The sequence below is a fragment of the Xenopus laevis genome, chromosome 1L (genome assembly GCF_017654675.1).
Source record: "Xenopus laevis strain J_2021 chromosome 1L, Xenopus_laevis_v10.1, whole genome shotgun sequence".
Lineage (NCBI taxonomy): Eukaryota > Metazoa > Chordata > Amphibia > Anura > Pipidae > Xenopus > Xenopus laevis.
The window spans coordinates 18,723,590-18,740,059 of record NC_054371.1 but is presented as its reverse complement, the minus strand read 5'-3'; the positions used below and the strand labels follow the sequence as shown (position 1 = coordinate 18,740,059).

The window sequence follows — 16,470 nt, the reverse complement described above, 5'->3', positions numbered from 1 at the left end:
TATTGCGACTAATGACAAATGTCGGCATTTAGTAAGCCGGCGAAGGCTAATAATTATTGCATAACCTTGTCAATGAGGAAAACTGACGGGACAGCAAAGCTTGTGGCGATTTGTAGATTACATGATTGTGTTAATCCTCCTGCTGTACAATGTGGTACCGTCTGATAAGAGCAAGTCAACATTGAGCCCCGTTAATAAGAATAAAAACAAGCCGTGACGAGCGAGAGTTGTGAGAGAGTGTGGATTTAGTGAGCCGGGACAAAGCCGACGTCCGACAGGAGGAAAGTACAAGAGCCTGAGAGGGAGAGCCGAAGTAGAGCGCGGGGGCCGTGCGGCCCGAGCCGAGGAGCTGTTACTGCTGCTGTCTGAGGAAGAGGAGGCTGCGGAGCTCCCCCGCCCCGTTACACCGGGCCCCGCTCCCTCCTCCTCGTACCCACCCCCCTTCCCCGCCATGGATCAGTGCGGCACGGTGGAGCGGGAGCTGGAGAAGGTGCTGCACAAGTTCGGGGGGTACGGGCAGCTCTGCGAGCGCAGTTTAGAGGAGCTCATCGACTACGCGGGGGGTCTGAGGAGAGAGATTCTACAGGCTGCCGGTGAGACTCCGACTGAGACCTAGGGAACGTCTGCCAATACTACTAATGTTACCGGCACATTCTCTTCATGCCCCTCCCCCCCATATCTACCCAGAAATGGATCAGTCCTGTGTCTGTTTAGCAATGGCCCTTTATTTGGCTTCTGTCAAAGTAGATACACAGGGAGGCTCACCAGGACCTCCAGCTCTTGCACAATCACTGGAGGGCCCCAAACATCAATGGCCTCAGCTGTCTGGCTTCCTGAGCTGTAGTTTAATGACTGGGGGCAGGCCCGGACTGGCAATCTGTGGGTTCTGGCAAATGCCAGAGGGGCTGCTATAAGGTGCCATAGCAAGTCAGTATTTAGTGGGCTAGTGGGGGGGGTTGTTTGGGCCTCTGTGTGGGCTTATTGGGCCTCTGTGTACCTGAAATGCCAGGGCCTCTTTTAATTCTCAGTCCGGACCTGACTGGGGCCCCCAAATATCAATGGCCTTTAGCTGTCTGGCATCCAGAGCTGTTGTTTAATGACCTGGGGGCCCCAAACCTACACCAATGGCCTTGAGCTGTCTGACTTCCTGAGCTGTAGTTTGACTGGAGGGCCCCAAACCTCAATGGCCTTGAGCTGTCTGGCTTCCAGAGCTGTTGTTTAATGACCTGGGGGCCTCAAACCTACACCAATTACATAAGCTGTCTGACTTTCCGAGCTGTAGTTTAATGACCGGGGAGGGACCAAACCTTTACCAATGGCCTCAGCTGCCTGGCTTTTAGAGCTGTAGTTTATAATGACTGGAGGGCAGCCAGCTGGATGTTTCTTTTTTATGTACATGTTTCCAGTTAGATTTGGGACTTCCATTGTTACTAGGGCCCTTCATCTAAAGCTGCTCAGACACTGGAGGTGGGTGATATTGGGCTGATTGTTGGGCCCAGATCACAACCAAAGTGAAGACCACATTAATGAGACGATGAGGCCTTTGCTCAGACAATGTCCAATCTATATTTTCGGGTAGATATCAGTCGGAGAAGCCTGTTGGAAGGCCCAAGGCAGTGGGTAGAACTCAGTGAAGATACAGTCACCCCCGGGGCATAAAGTCCTAGAGAGAGACAAGCATGTGGCCCCTAAAAGGCCAGTTTTGTGCTTTTTATTGGGTCTTTCAGAGACTTGATTGTAAACAGGATTAGTTGCTCATATGGCAGAGGAACAAGGGAGTATTGAATTATAATTGTGGGACCACTGGCTAAACATGATTCTGAAAGTTGTGCCTACAGAATATGGGGGTAAGTAGTTATGGGAATATGGCTGACGTCAAAATGTTACATTACTCAATAGCATTTCCAAGATTTTAGAGCATTCTTTGTCCTTGTGTAGATGGAATGGGATTTTAAAGGGCTTGAGCTGGGGCGTTTTTATTTATAGACCAGGTGAAAAGTGGTGGTAGCTGAATTGCTATTGACATTTTATGAGTATGTAAAGTTGAAATATTGACAACATTTTAAAAAGTTCAACCAGTTTTTTCAAACACCTTCAGATAAGCATATATATTCTTTATATTGTATACAACAGCTCCATGCAACCAAACATTTGCCTTCTTATTCTCTCCCAGAGACACAGACAGATATACCCAAATACTGGGCATATTCCAGTTTCTGTATAATGGTTGAGTATTTACTATACAGGTATGGGACCTGTTATCCCAATGCTTAGGACCTGGGGTTGTCTGGATAACTGATCGTTACATAATTTGGATCTTCATACCTTAAGTCTACTAGAAAATGATGTGAACATTAAATAATCCCAATAGGCTGGTTTTGCTTCCAATAAGGGTTAATTATATCTTAGTTGGGATCAAGTACAGGCTACTGTTTTATTATTACAGAGAAAAAAGGAAATCATTTAAAAAAAAAAATTGGATTAAATGGAGTCAATGGAAGACAACCTTTCCGTAATTTGAAGCTTTCTGGATAACTGATCCCATACCTGTACTACAATCATCACTCTTGTGCAGCCTCGGACACCAGCAAGAAGCCCGACTGACTTAAGAGGGGGCACAGGGATCACCTTGTTCCACACAAAGGGCTGTTTTAAATACAGGTATGGGATCAGTTTCCGAAAACCAGTTATCCAGAATGTTTCCAATTACGGAAAGGTCGTCTCCCATAGACTCCATTTTATCCAAATAATCCAATTTTTTAAAATGATTTCCTTTTTCTCTGTAATAATAAAACAGCAGCTTGTACTTGATCCCAACTAAGATATAATTAATCCTTATTGGAAGCAGAACCAGCCTATTGGGTTTATTTAATGTTTGTTTACATGATTTTCTAGTAGACTTAAGGTATGAAGATCCAAATTACAGAAAGATCCGTTAGCCGGAAAGCCCCAGGTCCCGAGCATTCTAGATAATAGGTCCCATACCTGTATAAAATTTAAATGCTACACATTATAGATTCAGGTTAAAGGACAAGGTTATCCAACCAGAGACTCATGGGCCAGCTGTGGCTCTCAAAGGGATTTCGATGGTCTGTGGGCTGCTCAAGAGCTTATCACTTTGTTATAATGTGTGGCCTCAAACATGTGGCACCGATATGGGATCTGTTATCCGGAAACCCATTATCCAGAAAGCTCCGAATTACGGAAAGGCCCTCTCCCATAGACTCCATTATAATCAAATAATCCAAATTTTTAAAATTAATTTATTTTTTCTCTGTAATAATAAAACAGTAGCTTGTACTTGATTCCAACAAAGGGTAGGACTACACGGATGTTTTCAGCGCTATCCGACGCGCTCTGGCAAATCACCTGCGACGGAAATCAGGTAAGTGTATGCATTGTCGGATAAAGTCGCAGCGTTGATCCAACGCGACATGACTGTCGGATGCAGATGCAGCGTCGCATCGGATCAACGCTGCGACTTCATCCGACAATGCATTCACTTACCTTATTTCTGTAGCAGGCGATTTGTCGCTGCGTATCGGATCGCCGAAAACGACTGTGTAGTCCTACCCTTAGATATAATTAATCCTTATTGGAAGCAAAACCAGCCTATTGGGTTTATTTAATGTTTACATGATTTTCTAGCAGACTTAAGGTATGAAGATCCAAATTACAGAAATATCTGTTATCTGGAAACCCCCAGGTCAAGTACATTCTGGATAACAGGTCCCATACCCATGCAACCCTCTTCTCCTGACCATTGAATAAACACATCCAGGTCCTTGTTTATCTCCCTCTCTATTTATGGCTTAAACCCTTTAATTTGTTGTTTGTCGCAGGGCTGACCCTCACTATTTATGGCTCTTGGATCTTGAACTAAATGATGACATGCCCATGCTAACACTTCTCTCTCTGTTTATTCAGAGCATAATTTATTCTTTATATTTCTTTATATTTACTTTATCCAAAAACTAAAGCGTGATCACGATGCCCCCCAAATACAGCGCAATTGCCTCCCACAACACAGAACAGTCATTAAAATAAAATGTATTAAACATCCGTAGTTCTCCATGATACATACTTATACACATTTAGCAAAGCCCGGTATTAGAGCTTTATGGTGACTCTCAAATTTGGTGTGGCCGCTTTCAAGAGAGCTCGTACTGCTGCAGTTCTAGATTCATTCCCGTTTGCTAAAATTAGAATATCCTATTGTTTTGTTCTTGTAGGTTAAAGGCCCTGGGTAAATATCTTGGCAGCTGTTCTGTAACACGTCGGTTGTAAGCCATAATAGAATGTACATATGTGATGTTTATGGCAACAGTCTTAGTTAAAGGATAAGTAAATCTTTAAAATATGTGAATGTAAAATTGATGAGGGGGCTATTCTAAGATATTTTGCAATGTACATTCATTATTTATTTTGTTTTTATTCCAAGATATTAAGGGATAGATGTTCTGTCAACATGAATAAACTTAGTTACAACAGCGCCGCCTGCTGGTCAGTTTTCCACCAGTCTGACCACCAAGTAGTCAAGGAAGTTGTCAGGAGAAAGAAAGAGGCTGCTCTGATGTTCTTCTGCTTAGGAAAACAAATTAGAAACCTTTGTCAGATATTTCCTAAGCAGAAGAACATCAGAGCAGCCTCTTTCTTTATTGTTGTAACTAAGTTTATTCATGTTGACAGAACATCTATCCCTTAATATCTTGGAATAAAAACAAAATAAATAATGAATGTACATTGCAAAATATCTTAGAATAGCCCCCCTCATCAATTTTACATTTACTTGTTTTAAAGGTTTACTTATCCTTTAATAAGACGTATTTTTCTACTTTACAGGCCGCTTTTCTAGGAGAGATTTAAAAAATACAATCTCAATAATTTCTCCGAAACATGCTATTCAATAAAAAAATATATATTTTATTCACATCAGTGGTTAAAAAACATGTATAGTAATCCCTCTAACGCCTAACGCGTTTCATGCTTACCCAGCACTTAGTCATAGGCAGAATCGGATTCTGCCTATGACTAAGTGCTGGGTAAGCATGAAAGGCGTTAGAGGGATTACTATACATGTTTTTTAACCACTGATGTGAATAAAATATATATTTTTTTTATTGAATAGCATGTTTCGGAGAAATTATTGAGATTGTGGCTTTACCTCTTTTTGGTCACTAGAGGTCTCCAACATGCTCACTAATAGTATTTACTGTTTCTGCTCCCAATTTGATTGAAATAGAGATTTAAAAAATGTCTGCAAACTCATAATAGAAATCAAATGTAATAAAAGTGTAGTTTTAGCATTATTTACATATTCTTAGACATGGCAGGGTGTTATTACATACAGTATTTGGACTTCCTATCACTGTCATTAGAAGTTAGAGTTTTAGGGTGATGGCAGATGGGACTGAATCTTGTCTGGCATAAGCAGCAAATCCTCCAAAAATATTCGATGCAGTAGAAGGCATTTTTTAAATTTATTTTACTAGAACAAGATGGCGAGTTATCCGGGACATTATCTCTCGTGCTGACACAGTGCTGTAAACGGATAAAAGATACGGTTCAGAAACTGGCGTCTGATCATAAAGACATTCACAGCAGCGTTTCCCGAGTGGGGAAAGCCATTGATAAGGTAAGGGCACTGTGGATTCCTAGAATGGTGTCTTCCCTGGGGCTTGTGGTAACATCACAACTGGCTCTTTAAGATGATTTGGACCAAGTGGTCAGGGCACTCCATAAGGTAAAAAAAAATAAAAAATTGTCTCCAAGGCCCCCCCCCATACAAAAAACATTGGTGCCCCAGAGAATATTTTTTTTAAAAAAAAAACATTGGTGGAAGTGGCCTATAGAGTATTAAAATAATACATTGGTGGCCAGCGGTTTAATAAAGTTAAAAAAAAAAAAATTGTGTTCAGTAGAACTGAACTTGCGGCTTTGGAACTTCAGCTTCATCTCCTTTCGTGGCTTTGGGTCTTTTCACGGCTTTGAGACTTCAGCTTCTTTCGTGGCTTTGGGTCTTTTAGCGGCTTCAGCTCCTTTCATGACTTTGGCTCCTTTCGTGACTTCGGGTCTTTTCACGGCTTCAGGACTTCGACTTCGGCTCCTTTTGTGACTTCGGCTCCTTTTGTGACTTCGGCTCCTTTTGTGACTTCGGCTCCTTTTGTGACTTCGGCTCCTTTTGTGACTTCGGCTCCTTTTGTGACTTCGGCTCCTTTTGTGACTTCGGCTCCTTTTGTGACTTCGGCTCCTTTTGTGACTTTGGCTCCTTTTGTGACTTTGGCTCCTTTTGTGACTTTGGCTCCTTTTGTGACTTTGGCTCCTTTTGTGACTTTGGCTCCTTTTGTGACTTTGGCTCCTTTTGTGACTTTGGCTCCTTTTGTGACTTTGGCTCCTTTTGTGACTTTGGCTCCTTTTGTGACTTTGGCTCCTTTTGTGACTTTGGCTCCTTTGTGCTTGCTCCTTTTGTGACTTTGGCTCCTTTTGTGACGTTGGCTCCTTTTGTGACGTTGGCTCCTTTTGTGACGTTGGCTCCTTTTGTGACGTTGGCTCCTTTTGTGACGTTGGCTCCTTTTGTGACGTTGGCTCCTTTTGTGACGTTGGCTCCTTTTGTGACGTTGGCTCCTTTGTGACGTTGGCTCCTTTTGTGACGTTGGCTCCTTTTGTGACGTTGGCTCCTTTTGTGACGTTGGCTCCTTTTGTGACGTTGGCTCCTTTTGTGACGTTGGCTCCTTTTGTGACGTTGGCTCCTTTTGTGACGTTGGCTCCTTTTGTGACGTTGGCTCCTTTTGTGACGTTGGCTCCTTTTGTGACGTTGGCTCCTTTTGTGACGTTGGCTCCTTTTGTGACGTTGGCTCCTTTTGTGACGTTGGCTCCTTTTGTGACGTTGGCTCCTTTTGTGACGTTGGCTCCTTTTGTGACTTCGGCTCCTTTTGTGACTTCGGCTCCTTTTGTGACTTCGGCTCCTTTTGTGACTTCGGCTCCTTTTGTGACTTCGGCTCCTTTTGTGACTTCGGCTCCTTTTGTGACTTCGGCTCCTTTTGTGACTTCGGCTCCTTTTGTGACTTCGGCTCCTTTTGTGACTTCGGCTCCTTTTGTGACTTCGGCTCCTTTCGTGACTTCAGGTCTTTTCACGGCTTCAGGTCTTTTCACGGCTTCAGGACTTCGACTTCGGCTCCTTTCGTGACTTCGGCTCCTTTCGCGACTTCGGGTCTTTTCACGGCTTCAGGACTTCGACTTCGGCTCCTTTCGCGACTTCGGCTCCTTTCGTGACTTTACCTGCTTTCGTGACTTTGGCTCCTTTTGCGGCTTTAGGACTTCAACTTTCTTGACTTTGGTTCATTTTGCTGCCTCTGGATTTCAACTTCGGCTCCTTTCATGGTTTCGGGACTTTTCACGGCTTCAGGACTTCGACTTTGGCTCCTTTCTTGGTTTCCGGTCTTTTCACGGCTTCGGGACTTCGGCAGGTTTGGCACGGCTTCGGCACTGTCAAGGGGGGCTGGCTATTTTGAAAATTGCAGCTGGGTCCTCCTTTAGACCCGGGCCTGGTACAACATTACCCCTTGTGCCCCCCCTAATGACATCCCTTCCTTTAGCCATGAGCTTTCCAATGCCTTCTGCCAGTACCCTACAAGGGCTAACCCCACTATAAACTATGCTTTCCTCTTATTTTGGTTATTGCATCTTGTGTGTTTCAGAATTTTGATGCTGACATTAGCAGCGTGGGGATTGATGGCTGTTGGCAAACAGACAGCCAGCGAATTCTCAGCGAGGTGATGGTGGAGCACTTCTTCAGACAAGGAATGCTGGATGTGGCTGAGGAACTTTGTCAGGTACACAAAGCAAAACTTACAACCCATGTTTTGCTAATTAAAGGGCCGGTAATACCAGCAAATACAAATGAGGTTTTTTTTTTGTTTTTTTTTTAGAATAGCAACACCTATGGTTTAGGATTAATTTGCCTAATTAAATACTTCTATTTATTAACAGTGAAATAGATTCAGCATATTCATGAAGCAAGATATCACTGAAAACACTGGGAAAATGGTATTTGTTTTCTCTTACCGCCTTGGGGGATTCAAGAACCACAGGTTTAAGCTCCTCCCTCCAGGAGGCAGGACACTGATAGCAAAAAAGCAGGACTCCTCCTTCTCCCTCCTCTATATTCCTCCTGCTTAACTCCCACACTTCAATTTTTCAGTGTCTTGCATCCAAGGAGGAAGGGCTTGGTCTATAGGTGGCCCCACGTAAGTCACCTACAGTCTACAGTCACCTGGGGTGAGACCAAAGTCAGGGCTAATCCTATAATCCAAGGTTAACCCATTGGATGCCTCTTCTGGGGTCTGTAAGACTTGCTCACAAGCTGACCACCCAACAACTATGGCCCTTGACCACAACGAGGGTGCAAATGTATTATGAGCTTTCTAGAGCTGCCATATTTTGTGTAGGATTCTGTGGTCACTTGCACGTTTGGGCTAGCAATAGGGTTGCCACCTTGCTGGTAAAAATGATGGTTGATCCCAATGTTATTAATAGGGAAAAAAGATAAATTATATAGGAAGGACAGATTTTTTTTTTCCAGAAAAGGTGGTAACCCTAGCTAGCATTGGTAGCAGAGTGCTGTAAAAGAGACATGTTTGTAAATATCCTTTTATCTAATATAATGCCGACTCTTTCTTCTTTCTACAGGAAGCCAGCCTTTCTATAGACGCAAGCCAAAAAGAGCCGTTTGTCGAATTAAACAGAATATTAGAGGCTTTAAAGGTCCGAGTACTTCGGCCAGCACTAGAGTGAGTTTTGAGTTGTGTTTTACTGTACAATAGACAGGACTTGTGATTTGGTCTGATATCTATGTTCCTATCCATGTCCTAGAGGTCTTTCTCGGTTACCTTTTTTAATATCGGAAGAAATTTAGGATTTGGCTTTTTTCAACCAGATTTAACTATGTAAAGCAAAACCAACAACGCCACTGGACTTTTCAAAGCATATAATAAATCTGAATCTGTAAGATGACTGCTCTGGTAAAACATCTGTAAAAAATTTTAAAAGCCTTTCTTAGAAAACAAAACAATGTGGAGGGAATTGCTATTCCTTTAAGCAGGAAAGTTCTGACTTAAAGGGTTTCTGTCATGATTTTTATGATGTAGTTTTTATTTCTAAATTACACTTTTAACACTGCAAATAATTCATTCTACAATATAAAATGTCATTCCTGAACCAGCAAGTGTATTTTTTTTAATTTATAATATTTGTGTGTAGGCAGCCATTTCAGGTCATTTTGCCTGGTCATGTTCTTTCAGAAAGAGCCAGCACTTTAGGATTGAACTGCTTTCTGTCAGGCTGTTGTTTCTCCTACTCAATGTAACTGAATGTGTCTCAGTGGGACATGGGTTTTTACTATTGAGTGTTGTTCTTAGATCTACCAGGCAGCTGTTATCTTGTGTTAGGGAGCTACTATCTGGTTACCTTCCCATTGTTCTGTTGTTAGGCTGCTGGGGGGAAAAGGGAGGGGGTGATATCACTCCAACTTGCAGTAAAGAGTGACTGAAGTTAAGCAGAGCACAAGTCACATGACTGGGGGCAGCTGGGAAACTGACAATATATCTAGCCCCATGTCAGATTTCAAAATTAAATATAAAAAAATCTGTTTGCTCTGAGCAGCACTATTGACTGATGCATTTTGAAAAAATTTTTTTTTTCCCCGTGACAGTATCCCTTTAAATGTAATTTTGCTCTTTCACTTTAGGTGGGCCGTATCCAACAGAGAGATGCTGATGGCTCAGAACAGCTCGTTGGAATTCAAACTGCACAGATTATATTTCATTAGTTTATTGATGGGAGGAACAGTCAACCAGCAGGAAGCACTGCAGTATGCCAAAAACTTTCAGCCCTTTGCGGAAAACCATCAAAAAGGTACTCCCAAGCAAATTACTGCATTTCAAACTCATACCTGCATATCATGCACCAGTGCAGAAACCCTTTGCAACCAATAAGATATTTTATTTTAAACAACCAGTGAATGCAAAATTCTATAGTGAATGTTTCAGTGAAGCTACAGATACTAATTTGTAGTTCCTATTTCACTAACATTTAATAACAATTAAAACATGCTGATGATTGGCTTAAAAGGAGAACTAAAGCCTAACTAAAGAAGTAGGTAGAAATGTTCTACATTGTTTTGTGCTTCTTTACCAGCCCAAGGCAACCACAGCCCTTTAGACACAGAAATATATGTGTCTCCAAAGATGCCCCAGTAGCTCCCCATCTTCTTTTCTGCTGATTCACTGCACATGCTCTGTGCTGCTGTCACTTACTGAGCTTAGGGACCCACTCACAATATACAGTACATATAGAATAGAAATGTCACAATATAAGGCTGATTAGTAATTAATACAGATAATTAGTACATGGCATCACAGAAACCAGAATCAGAATTTAATAATCAGCAAACCTGTAGCATCAGCTTATATTACAGGGGAAGCTCATTTTCTGCTGGATAATTAGTGACGAGCCCTAAGCTTAGCTTCTCAACAGCTGCTCAGAGCCCACTGAGCATGTGAGTGTCACAGACACTTTCCAAGATGGTGACCCCCTGTGACAAGTTTGAAGTCCTGGATCATTGCTGCTATTCACAAGCTGAAACTTTAGCCTCGTGCAATAAGTTCAGTATATAAAATATGGCATATTTATTTTTAGGGTTTAGTTCTCCTTTAACTGTTCCAGAGCATTAAATACGAGTTTAGGCAGATGAAGCAATAAGTTCAGTATATAAAATAAGGCATTTTTAGCCACATTCATTTTTGAGTTTAGTTCTCCTTGCAGCAGGCACCTGTATTATGGCATTGCTGCAGTTCCGGAGATACTGTACCTGTGGAACATATATTTCGGCAATATGAAGATATTTTATAGCAGTAAAATAAACTTAGTTTACTATATTGTTCTGATGTATGAGTCTAGGTCTGATGCAGCTTATTTAGTATGAGTCTTTTTAGCTTCTAATGCATACGTGTTATTATATTTCTGTTTTAGATATACAGGTCCTTATGGGAAGCCTTGTGTACCTACGGCAGGGCATCGAGAACTCTCCGTATGTTCATCTTCTGGATGCAAACCAGTGGGCAGATATCTGTGACATCTTTACTCGGGATGCTTGTTCCCTGCTCGGTCTCTCGGTAGAATCACCTCTCAGTGTTAGGTAACCGCACACAGCATTTGCTTCTCTGGACTGTTACTTTTGACTTCAGTTTACTGATTTTCTATGATTTTTCCCTGCAGCTTTTCCGCAGGATGTGTGGCGCTCCCTGCCCTCATTAACATCAAGGCAGTAATAGAACAAAGGCAGTGCACGGGCGTGTGGAACCAGAAAGATGAATTACCTGTGAGTGTCATTTTCTTGTAAAGCTTCAGAGGATTTGCTTACACAGGTTGTATTGTACAGAATACTGTAACCATCAACATGTTGATGTGATCCATTGCGTAGCTGGATGTGTTATCAGAGAAGCTATTGTATTCATTTATATATATATATTTTTTTTTTTTTACAACCCTTCCATATCTGCCTGGTACTGTATAAATTAATATTTCCTGGTTGGCAGTTGGAGGTGGCATTTTGAAGTCAAACCTGAGTTGTCTAAACTTAGATAGGGCAGGTGTAGGAGTTGGCAAGGATCCTACCTATCCTTATGATGTGGCTAAACAGAATCATTTGATAAATATACCTTTTTAAACCTATAGCTGGGCACAAGTGCGGTTAGTTACATGTATCAGGTAGGCCCTGTGCCTATTGAAGTCTAAATGATCTTTTACAAAAGTAGGGTTTCAGCAATAAAACAGGGCAGGATTGTTGTTTATAATGGGCATCAGATAGGATCTATGACAGATGTTCTTTTATAATGATAGCTAGAAACTCAGCCATAAAGCAGGACAGGACTGCTGCTTACACTGAGGATCAGATAGAATCTGCAGCCACTGGGACAGAATGCTCTGTTATACAGATAGCTAGAATCTCAGATGCCATAAAGCAGGGCAGGGCTGCTGCTTACAATGGGGATCAGATAGGATCTGTGCAGCCACTGGGACAGAATGCTCTGTTATACAGATAGCTAGAATCTCAGCTGCCATAAAGCAGGACAGGACTGCTGCTTACAATGGGGATCAGATAGGATCTGTGCAGCCACTGGAACAGAATGCTCTGTTATACAGATAGCTAGAATCTCAGCTGCAATATAGCAGGGTCGCAGCCCCATCGGATGTTGAAGCTGGTTATCTTGTGCCATTTATTTCGAAGCTGAATTTGGCTACAGATGACCAGTATTAATGTTTTTCATTCCTAGATTGAAGTGGACCTTGGCAAAAAATGCTGGTATCATTCAATATTTGCCTGCCCTATACTCCGTCAGCAAACCACAGAGAACAATCCTCCTATGAAACTTGTTTGCGGACACATTATATCCAGAGACGCGCTGAATAAAATGTTTAATGGCAGCAAGTAAGTCTGTTTTTTTATTCTTTCGCAAGATTCACTTTTGTATCTGTTCCTTATTCCAAAGTGGCAATTGGACAAGACAGTAGCAATAGAAATAACTTAAAAAACCTTTAAAAACTTGTATGTTGAATGTATATTGTAAAGCTACTTAGAATTAGGTTTCCGGGGGGGGGAAACAGGAGACCTATGGGATAAAGCTCCTCCTCCAGGAGGCAGAAGACTTGATTGACAGATGAAAGAGGGCGTGCCCCGGCTTTACTCCTAGCACTTCCTCTTTTACCCGAGTTTTACAAGTGTCCTGTCCACAGGAGGATGAACCTGCTGGTAGAGTCCTGCAGCGGGTTGGGTACCGGCGGGTTACCTTCAAAAACCTGTGGAACCCTGCGGGTTTCGGGAGCGGGTATAGACGCGGGTCGGCGGTTTTCTGGGTTTGCGGGTCTTCTCAATAGCGAGTTTTTCTCCTTTTTTTCTGATCACACTTCCAATGATGTCACTTCCAGTTTACGACAGCACTTCCTGTTTTACTCCTTCCCCCCCGATCATGCCAACTAATGACGTCACTTCCGGTTTACAATGACAGCATTTACTGTTTCTTGATGGTTGCGGATGGGGTTGCGGATAAGGTACTTGCGGGTCCAGGTAAGTATGCGGGTTGGGTTCGGACTCAACCTGCTGGTCTCTAGTGAGACCCAACAAAAGGAGGCTTTAGTCAGTGATTAGCACTGACCCCTGGGGTCAGACTTGGGCAGAGTATCCCTGCACCCACACCAGATAACCCCCAACGCGGGAACCCATCAACCGTGCCGGGGCCAAATACTCTACCCACTCAGAGCCACGTCCCACATCTAAACCTATCCCCTGAGGGGGATTATGGACTCTGTCCGGCAACCGCAGAAGATGCTGCTGTAAGCGGGAAATATAGCCTTCCTTTCTCTGTCCTGGCCACCCGCATTCACCCCGTTCGCACTGAGACCTCAACTAATTCCTCCCTAGTCCTCCCCGGCTTGCTGATGAAAACCTTTCTGATGAAAAATATCTACCCAGAATAGAGTCCTGCAGCGGGTCAGGTACCCGTAGGTTACCCGCAAAAACCTGCGGTACCCTGCGGGTAGAAGTTCCGGGTGCGGGTATAGACGCAGGTCATTGGTTCTGCGGGTTGGGCCACGGGTCTTCTCAGTAGCGATATTTACTCCTTTTTTCTGGACACGTCACTTCCGGTTTACAATGACAGCACTTCCTGTTTTTCTCCTTTTTTTCCTGATTACGTCTACTTCCAATGATGTCACTTCCGGTTTACAATGACAACACTTCCTGATTCTTCATGGTCAGCGGGTCCGGGTTGCGGATAAGATACTTGTGGGTCGGGTAGCGGGTCCAAGCGGGTAAGAATACGGGTCCAGGTTGCGGGAACGGGTTCCAAAAAATGGACCCGCACAAGACTTTAACCCGGAATGGCGAGAGAGGGTTCCTCCATCTTCATTTTCCTTGCGCGCTTCCTCGTTGGTGCCTTCATTCACGGTATTCAGCTATAAAAAGCTTTTAAAGCATTTTTTCATTTGCAAGAGATGGTGTTGCCTAGACCAACATAAACCAATTGTATTCTTACAACAGTATCCCTTTACCCCATGTATAATTATATGGTTGTAGTTTAATTTTCTATCCACGTTTTGTGTCCACAGATTAAAATGTCCATATTGTCCCATGGAGCAAAGTCCGGGAGACGCCAAACAAATCTTTTTCTGAAGAATTTAATTCGTTCTGGATTTTGTTGGACTTGTTTAGTATGATTTCCCTGGTGCACTTGAGAATCTCCAGGGAACGCTCTTTATCCTCTCTGTACAAAAAAAAATCACAATTGTTCTAGGTGGTTTCATGGAGATCACACCAGTCCCAACAGCGCAAGGTGAGACTCGCAGCTTTGCCATATTTTGAGCTGCAACTTTTAACGCCCGTTATTTAATCTTGGTCTTTGAATTTGACCGAGCGAGCAGCACCAGCAGTGGTCAAAATGCAGGTTTTTTTTTGGTGAAAGATGTCTTTTTATTGCTGAATCCTCCAAATGTCCCTTTCCCGTACTTATTTCACTTATCCCTTGTTCTAATTGATAATTGTCACTATAGAGAGATGTCGTGAGTTCTATTCCCTCGTATGGTGTGTGTATATAACTATAAAACAAATACTACAGAAAGTATCATAAAAATAATAGCGGATATAGAAGTTACTTGTATTTTTTTGCTAATGGCTTTTTACAAATGGCTAAATTATCCAGAGTTTTCATTCAAAGGTTTTTTTTTCCTCTTGTACTGAACGCAAAAAAAGAAATGTAAATAAATAAACTTACTGTCAAATTTAAAGGAGAGTGAGGGACTGTTTGCTGCTAGGGTTGAAAATGTGCTTTAAATATTGAGAAATGTTTGTCACAAGACTATTCAATAAAAAAAAAAAATTCTACAGTAGGTCTGTGTGGGCAAGGTATGTTTGAGCTCACCAACAACATGGTGACGTCACCGGGTCCCTGCAAGCAAAAGGCAAGCTCATCTCCATTACTTTAAGCTGGTCATACACTAATATATCTCCAAAGGAGTGGATCTTTGCTGGATTTTGCCCCCCCCCCCCCCCCCGCTGAGATGCACTTTATCCAAAAGAAAAATGAAAGTACAGTAGTAAGATAGAAACACTTAAGGATAAGTAAACCTTTAAAATAAGTGAATGTAAAATTAATGAGGGTGCTATTCTAAGCACTATTGCAATTTACATTCATTATTTATTTATTTTTTAATTCCAAGATATTAAGGGTTACATGTAGGGGCAGATTTACATAGGGTCGAATATCTATAACCCTCGATATTCGACTGCCGAATGTAAATCCTTCGACTTCGAATGTCGAATGATTTAACGCAAATAGTTTGATTGAGCGATCAAACGAAAAATCATTCGATCGAGTGGTTAAATCGTTCGATAAGAAGGATTTTAATCCATCGATCGATTTTTCTTCGACCTAAAAAACATTAGAAAGCCTATGGGGACCTTCCCAATAGGTTAACATTGCACTTCGGTAGGTTTTAGGTGGCGAAGTAGGGGGTCAAAGTTTTTTTTTTTTTTTAAAGAGACAGTACTTGGACTATCGAATAGTCGAACGATTTTTAGTTCGAATCATTAGATTCGAAGTAGTAGTCGAAGGTCGAAGTAGCCAAAAAAATCATTCGAAATTCGAAGTTTTTTTTTATTCTATTCCTTCACTTGAGCTAAGTAAATGGACCCCGTAGTGTTTAACATAAATTAATAGCACTACCTGCTGGACCAACCAGTCTGACCACCAAGTAGTCAAGTTTGTTCTTCTAGTTGGTAAAATTTTTTAAACCTTTCTGAAATCTTTCCTAATCAAGAATGTGCCAGTGCATTTAACTTTCTTAGATCTAGAAGGAATGTGCTTTAAAAAGTTGTGTTTCTGGTTACTTTATTGAAAATTCCTGCAAAAACCCTACTAGTCCCACCCATCTGTTCCACTTCTTGCTGCCTCCTCTCCCAGGCTGTGCAGGCATTACGCACACTGCACTGTAGGATAGGAACCAATCAGCAGCTAGGCTGACCTAATAGGGAACTGAAGCCTCACATTGATTGTGTGATTGCAGGGCTGCGATTGGCTAAGACACTCCCACCCCTTATTTGAAACACAGGGACAGTAGCCGATCTATAGTGAGCTCCAATAAAGGGGCGATGATGTCACTTCCGGTTTACAATGACAACTCTTCCTGGTTCTTAAAGAAAATATAATTTTTTGGCCAAAAGTAAAACAAGCACCATATAGTATTCATTATTGCCTACAAAATTAGGGGGGTTTCATTTATCCTGTGTCTCCTTTAAAAAGCTTTTTATCTTAAAAACCTACCCAACCCTTTCTTAAAGCTATCTAATGTATCTGCCAGTGCGACTGATTCAGGGAGAGAATGCCACATCTTCACAGCTCTCACTGTAACAAACCCCTT

The 16,470-nt window shown here is 42.2% G+C and overlaps 1 protein-coding gene across 2 annotated transcripts; it reads left to right on the top strand.

Annotated features, from left to right (window-relative positions):
* The first annotated feature begins 207 nt into the window (after nt 1-207).
* Nucleotides 208-14,940, top strand: rmnd5a.L (required for meiotic nuclear division 5 homolog A L homeolog). Of its 2 annotated transcripts, none has more exon segments than NM_001092807.1 (9): nt 208-593; nt 5,493-5,635; nt 7,698-7,832; nt 8,689-8,789; nt 9,746-9,912; nt 11,029-11,194; nt 11,275-11,377; nt 12,333-12,487; nt 14,164-14,940. In NM_001092807.1, coding segments are annotated over 9 exon segments (1,176 nt in total). In that variant the 5' UTR covers nt 208-451; the 3' UTR covers nt 14,228-14,940.
* The last annotated feature ends 1,530 nt before the right edge of the window (nt 14,941-16,470 follow it).